The following is a 7,257-nucleotide window of genomic DNA, read 5'->3' on the forward strand; positions in this document are numbered from 1 at the left end:
CTGCTTACGAGCTAGAGCGGGAGGACCTGGGAGCCGCCATCTTGAGCCGCCTCTCTCTCCTCCCTTCCTCAGTCGTAGCCCTCCCCCGCCGGAAATGGCGGAGCCCCGGCCCGGTTCCCACACCCCCCAAGTCCCCTGCACTGGCCGGCTTCCGGGGCGGGTGGAAAGGAGCCACAAGCGCGGCGGTTGTCCCAGCCCCGCCGGCGCTCAGACCACAATTGTGGGAGCCGCCATCTTGAGACCGTCCCTCTTCCCCGCCCAGCGCTTAAGTGCAGCCGCCGCTCCCGAAACGGCCTCGACACTTGTAAGAAATAGAGGCGCGCCGGAGGCCAGTGGAACGAGTTCGAATTGTCAGGGGCTGTTCGGAGGCTTGCGCCGTACGGCTTGTGAGGTCTCAAACCTCTCCCCTTAGTCCGCCTCTACTCCTCAGGCAGTGCCTGCCGCCCTGGGAGCCGCCATCTTGAGACTAGCTCCCGCTACCCCCCTATTCTCTTCCTCCTGGGTCGGTTCTTCTACTGCAAACCAAACGCAAGGCAGCGTCCGATCCTCGCTTCCCTCCTTATGACTCCTTCCCACAGGAGCCGCTCCAAAGAGCCAGAGTTAGGCCCCGAAGTGGCAACTGTACGGCAGGAGAACCGGTAACGGCAGGGCGCTCATGCCTCCTCCCTGGGAGCCGCCATCTTGTGTAAAGAAGTAACAACTAAACATGGCGGCGGCGACGGTCGGGCGAGTGGGCGGAGTCCAGCTACGTCACTATTGCCCCCTCCCGCCGTAGCTCGGCTTCGATTCTGGCTCGAACCCTCTTAAAGGCGCCCACGCGCTGCCTCGAAGCGAACGTTCGGGGCTGTGGCGCGCTCGGCTCGGGCTCAGACTGCGCTCGGGTCAGGCGCAAGCGCGCCCGGCCCCGCGGCCCCCCTCAACGTTCCTCCACGCCTCCGCCCTGGGAGCCGCCATCTTGCCACTTCCTTTCGCCCGGCCGTCCGCGGGCGTCAATAGCGACTTTCAGCACAAAACAAAGATGGCGGCTGCGGCATCTGGGGAATGCCCGGATGAGAATGTCTCAGACGCGCTCGGCCCCGCCCCCTAGGAAACTGTCCCCCGGGTCGCTGAAGGGACACGCGCCCAAGGAGTTGCCTTTAGCAGTAGGGACAGGGCATAAGCTGCTGAGGGTGGTTGATGGGAGACATTAGAGTCGCGCCTCAGGCCGGGGAGCGGACGTCACCCCGCTCCGCGCATCCAGCGTCCGCCGGAGAGGCGGACCGTGAGCCCCAGCCGCGGGAACCGGAGGCGGGGCGAGTGGGCGGTGACGCGCCCGGCTCCCAGGCTCCCAGGCCCGCCCGCTCCGCCTCTGGGAGCCGGCGCCGCCGCCCGCGCCCCAAAGAAATGAGCCAGGCCGCACGCCCGGGCGCCACCGCGCGCTGATTCGCCCCCGGCCCCACCAGCCCGAGCAGGGTGCAGACCAAGCTGCCGGCGCTCGAGCGGAGCGGGCGGGCGCGGGAGAAGTCTGTGTCGGCCCGCGTCACCTCGCGTCACCCCGCCCCGCCTGCTTCCCAGAGCCCTGGGCCCCGCCCCGCGCGCAGGCGCACGATCGCTTTTCGGGTCCGCCCTTTTTTGAGATTTGAATTTTCCCCAGCAAAGCGAGAGAGGCAAAATACCCGGATGATGATCGCTGGCCTTTTGGCGCCAATACCGTGAGCTCTCACAACAATCTTGAGAGGTGGGTATGGACGTCGTCCCGGCTTCCAAATCTTGCAAGAGGCCGCCCGGGCGCTGTGCACTGTCACCCACACTGCCAGACGCGGGCTGTAGTGCAGGGGTCCTGCACTGGTGTCTGGGAGCTTGAAGCGACAACATGATTTTTTTTCACTTTCTCTCATATCTTTATTTCGTCTTTATTTTCACCAACTTCTAGCCGAAATTTGGCCTTTCCCGCAATTCCGAATGTAGGTAGAGCACAGAGCGTTAGGCGGCTGACTTCGTGCCCAATGAAAATGGCAGATCATTTCAGATGGTATAGCTTTTGTTGTAGATATCCTGAAATTAACTAAATGACAGGACCTACTGGCAGGCAGAATAACTACTTTGAAATTACTGTAGTTATTCAATCTGCCCGTAGGTCCTGGAATTTAACCTATTAAGAAGCACCTATAGTACCATATCGCACATTTTCGAACATATTATATTAGCACTCTTTTGACGTTATGTCGTAATCCTGTTTTACTTTATGCATTTGGAAGCATTTGTTTGAGAAAGGCCAAAGGGGCCTCACCTGTTTGCTCATGCTACCAACTGTGCTAAGTGACCTTGGCCATGCAACTCCACGTTTATGACACCCTGAGCCCCTGCCCTGTAAAATAAGACAGCTGAGCTGCTGGTTTCCCGGGGCCTTGCACACTCAGGGCTTCTCTCCCCAGAGTTGAGGAATCATTGTGGTTGCTCCAGGCTCCTTGGGCATCCAGGCGATCTAGATGGACCTCACTTACTGGGGACGTTCCACATCGCAGCCCTTGGGCTGACTTGACGTCCCTGAGGGTGGTTAGGGAGAAGCACTTGTCAAATGCTACAGGCCAAAGAAGCCACCACTGTGACAGGTGACTGTGGCTATAGCTTAAATGCTTACCGCCCAGGAGGCAGAAGAATCTAAGGAATATGTGTTAACCCCTTAGCCTCTGCTTTGCAGGATGTCCCCCAGAGACCCCAGAACAGCCAGCCGATGCTGCGGAGCCTTCGGCCTTTGTGTGCCAGGCGCTGGGGGAATCTGTGAACTTCGAGTGTCCCGTAGCAAGGGTCATGGCAGTTCAGGGGTACAGAGGAGCCAGGCCAGAAAGCACCCTGCAGTGGTCTTCCTGGAGAACTTGGGAAATTGGTTTGATTACATTGTTGCTTTCAGCTTGCACAAGGGCCCAAGTGGACTCTACCCAGCTTCCGGAGGGGAGTCACTTTCTGTGTCCTTCCTGGATCTCCTTCCCTATCAAGTTGACAGTGTTTGACTCCTGTCCCCCACTCTCTTCCATGCTTGCTGGCAGACAAGAGGGTCAGGCTAGAGCGAGCATGATGGGGTCCTGAAGGCCTGGCACTTCACCCCAGGGAGCTGGGGCCCCAGATGGGTGCAGAGAGGGACCTGGAGACCAGGTGGGGCCTCAGCTCTCCTCCCAGCCGAAGTCGGGAGTTGAACAGGGAAGCGCCTGAGAGGAAATGACAGCTGAGTTGGGGTTGTGAGCAGGCCATGTGCGGGAAGGAACAAGGACCACAGTCTCGTTCTAGCTGGAGGGCAGACTGGGCCTAAGAAGCTCGCAGGGCTATATGGGATTGGCACTCCGATGTCTGGCCAAGAGTGTGTGGAGTGGAGAGCCAGCCACTGAGGTGTCGAGCAGGGGCTGACACGATCCGATCCAGTGACCCTCGAGGAAGATGCTGGGGACTGCTGTGTGCAGACCACTCTAGTGGCTGCCAGCCCGGAAGTAGGAACCCTTGGGCAGGGGCTGCCTGGAGGCTCCTTAGCCGAAGGCGGGGCGGGCGGGGAGGTGTGGGATAGTGCCACATCCCGCTGAGGTGGAGGCTCGTGGTCAGTGAGGAGATGCAGAGCCAGGGTGAGGGCTTCCGTTCACCTGGGCAAACGCCAGGCCTTGTGGTCCTCCACAGAACAGACCCCCGAGGCAGGACAGACAGGAGCAAGAAAGCTCAGCGTGAGGCCCAGCAGTTCCCTCCGCGGAGGAGGCAGGTGGGCCCCTAGGGCCCGGCTGAGCAGTGAAGTGGCAAATAGGACCAATGAGAGAGAGAGGAAAGAGCGCAATGGTGTTGGCTTGGTGCTTGGGTTGAATTGAATCGAAATGGAGCAGCTCTTCCCTGAGCCCCAGAGGGAGAGCGAAGGATCGGCCCCGACCTGCCCTCCCAGGGCCTAAACTGCAGGAGGGGAATAGACATTGTGCCTCAGGAATAAATGGGGCCAAGTGGTCTTCGTATATAAGAACTCATTTAATGTACACTACGCCTCCGCAGGGAGGTACTGGTAGCACCCCCGTTCCACAGGTATGCAAACTGAGGCCCAGAACGGTTATGGCCCAAGGTCGCACCGCAGGTAGAGCCGAGGCTTGAACACAGACAGCTCCTCCCTTCCCCAGGCCCGCCTGCCGTCTTGGCTTCGAGTCGTTTTCAGAGCACCGAACCTCTCCTTTCTTTGACATGAATACGTTTCTAGGCTAGTAGGCCAACTCACAGCACAGCCGGCCCCAAAGCAGTTGATAGTCAATGATAAGTCTCCATCGCTTTTAAATCGTCTGTTTCCGTGACTGCAGGAAATGGAAGGTTTCATTGTGAGCCAAGGCAAGAAGGTGATTTGGGGATGGCATGGCGCTTTAGGGGAGGGCAGGAGGGCGGGCCAGGGCCTCACACCAGAGAAGAAGAGGGAAGATGCTCATCTGCCTCCTCCCGCTCCGCCTCCTCCCCCTCCTCCTCCTCCTCCTCCTCTCCGTCCTCCGGCACCACGGTACCATCTCATGCCTTTGGGTTTGAGAACTCAGACCACAGCTAATGGTCTCTAGTTCAACTGGGTATTTGGTTAAAAGGGCTTTGGGGCTAGCCTGGAAAGCTCCACATTTATGACGCCGCTGAGGTAGGAAAGCCTGTTCTGAGTTTCACAGCAGACCCAGGAAAGGCTGGATTCCCTAGATGCGGTGGCCCCAAGGGAACTGGGACAAGGAGCAGGACTTTCATAGTCCGCAGATGAAAGAACGGAACGGCATCAGCGCCAGGAGAGAGAGGCGCGAAACGCCTCGGCGAGAAAGGATCCTGCGGGCGTCTAGAGGCCACGTGTACGAAGGTGAACGTGCCGTGGGTATCGCTTCACTTTTCTTTCGGGTTTTGTTTTGTTTTTTTGTTTTTTTTCTGATGGAAACTGTTGGTGGATCCTGAGGCCGAGAGTCGGGGAGATGGAGGCTCTTTTTTGGATGGTTTTCTTTCTAACCACACTCTTTTTCTAACCACAAAGGAAAAAGGCAGAACGGTCCTCCACTCGTGCCAGCCAATCAGCGGGACCCCCGCCTTCCTCTGGCCTGCCACCGCCACTCCGAGGCAAGGTCGCAGCGTCTGCGTCGGAAATCACGGGGACTCCTTCCTGCTGGCTCAGCTGGGAGGCTGAGGTCTGTTTTGCAAAAGCTGTTTATCTGAATGCTGAATAAGTGTGGAGACTGCCATTCTTTTAAGCTCTCCGCCCCGAGTTACAACCGGGGTTCCAGATGAAGCCCGAGTCGGGGTGGGCCCTCTGCCACGTGGCTGTGGCCAGCTGCCTCTGTGCGGCCACTGTCTACACGGGCGTTTTTGAAGGCGTCTTCGTCCAAGTGGGCTACGAACACTATGCAGAAGCCCCAGTAGCCAGCCTCCCCGCCTTCCTAGCCATGCCCTTCAACTCACTCATTAACTTGGCCTACGTGCTCCTGGGAGTGTACTGGCTACAGAGAAATGCCAGCACCCCACAGCGCCCCGAAGCGGTGCGGCGGGCTCGTTACCTGAAGGACGTCTTCGCCGGCATGGCCCTGGTCTACGGCCCAGTGCAGTGGCTGCGGATCGGGACGCAGGCGCACCGCGCCGCCGTGCTGGACCAGTGGCTCACCTTGCCCATCTTCGCGTGGCCGGTGGCGTGGTTCCTCTACCTAGACAGGGGCTGGAAGCCCTGCTTGCTGCTCGCCGTCGAGTGCCTCTCGCTGTGCAGTTACGGCCTTGCCCTGCTGCACCCCTGTGGGTTTGAGGTTGCGCTGGGCGCGCATATCGCCACTGTGGTGGGCCAGGCCCTGCGTGCCCAAGGGCGCTACGGCGGCACCCGCTCAGGCGTGTACTTGGCTGTGGGTGTGCTCTCCTGCCTGGGCTTTGTGGTCCTCAAGCTGTGTGACCATCAGCTGGCACAGTGGCATCTCTTCCAGCGGCTCACGGGCCACTTCTGGTCCAAAGTCTGTGACGTGCTCCAGTTCCACTGTGCTTTCTTATTTCTGACAAATTTAAACACTTGCCAGAGCCTCCCTCCCGAGGGGAAGATGCGTTAACGTGTGGAAAGAAGCTACTCACAGCACACGTCCAAATGGACAACAATCAGATGACATTTTGTCGTTAGTGTTAACTTTCCTGGGTGTGGTCACATATGATGATTACACGGAACACTGTCCCTTCCTTCGAAGTTACGGGCTTCAATACTTAGGGGTGAAATGTTACACCCTCTGCAACCTACTTTCGAATAGATAAAGCAACTATCTAGGGGTGGCGGATGTGGGGGGTTTGTTATGCTCTTCTTGTAACTCTTCTGTTGTTTGAAAATTTTTAAATAAAATGTTGGGGGGAAGCGACCCCAAGAAATTCATGACGCTCACAGTCGGAGAGAGAATGGTTGAATGCAATAGCTTTAGGATATCGCTTACAAGGGTGGGCCGGTGACGGCTGGATAGGGTAGCTTCTGGACAATGCGCCAGGCCAGGCAGCGGGGTTACCAGTGACTGTCCCCAGAGGTGAGGGTTCAGGGATAGTGAGTCACATGTCCATCAGACTGATGTGGAAATCAGAAGGCCAGAGCATGAACTCATCGTAGCATCTTGACTGCCAAACCGACGGCAGGTCACATGAAAGACACGTCACCTCATATCCTTTGTGGAACAAGGCAGGGTGGATCTAGATGAAGAAACACACTCAAATGTCAAAAGTTGAATTCTCAACAGAATGTTGCTCGGTAAGTCTAATCTAAGAGCTAGGGTGTGTCTTACGTGTCCTTAGAGGCTAGGATTACTGAAGTGTCACATGTCTGTGGCCACTGGAGAGACCTGCACCGTGGTCTCAGCAATCCACACATCCCTGTCACCCCAGGTCCTTAGGAACCATGATCTCCCGATGGCAGCTCAAGGCTGTCCCCGGAGTTGGAATGTTTAAGCCCCTCAGTGTGCTTCTCATGCGATGACAGTGAGTCGGCGAGCGGGGGGCGAAGCTGGGGCTGAAGAGACGCTGAGGATTCTGCCTTTGGGCTGTTCTCTGCAGACCCCTAGAGACTGTCCCCCTCCGCATACTTTCTCCCCACTTGTTAATGTGTTTTTTCAATGTCTGTTTCATTCTCTGTCACCTGGAAAGCCCTTGGTCTGTAAAAACAAAGGTGAGGGCAGAGAGAGGACGCTCTGTCCCTGTCCAATGGCATCTCAGGACTGGACTTCCATATGCATCTGCTCAGTGCTCCCCAGAGCCCCTTGGGTTGGCGGACCGTTGCTATGACTACCAAGATACTTTTGA

General features: G+C 57.6%; 1 protein-coding gene across 5 annotated transcripts; it reads left to right on the forward strand.

The window, feature by feature from the left end:
* Positions 1-702: 702 nt before the first annotated feature.
* On the forward strand, positions 703-6,355 carry TMEM187 (transmembrane protein 187). Of its 5 annotated transcripts, none has more exons than XM_023520635.1 (3): positions 703-1,717; positions 4,641-4,830; positions 4,988-6,355. In XM_023520635.1, the coding sequence occupies exon 3, from the start codon at positions 5,235-5,237 to the stop codon at positions 6,033-6,035; it is 801 nt and encodes a 266-aa protein (XP_023376403.1). In that variant the 5' UTR covers positions 703-1,717; positions 4,641-4,830; positions 4,988-5,234; the 3' UTR covers positions 6,036-6,355. The 5 variants fall into 5 exon arrangements, with proteins under 5 accessions (XP_023376403.1, XP_023376404.1, XP_023376405.1 ...); XM_023520636.1 differs by having other exon boundaries at positions 4,644-4,830; XM_023520637.1 differs by having other exon boundaries at positions 4,669-4,830.
* The last annotated feature ends 902 nt before the right edge of the window (positions 6,356-7,257 follow it).

This window comes from Pteropus vampyrus, unplaced genomic scaffold (assembly GCF_000151845.1).
Source record: "Pteropus vampyrus isolate Shadow unplaced genomic scaffold, Pvam_2.0 Scaffold275, whole genome shotgun sequence".
Classification (NCBI taxonomy): domain Eukaryota; kingdom Metazoa; phylum Chordata; class Mammalia; order Chiroptera; family Pteropodidae; genus Pteropus; species Pteropus vampyrus.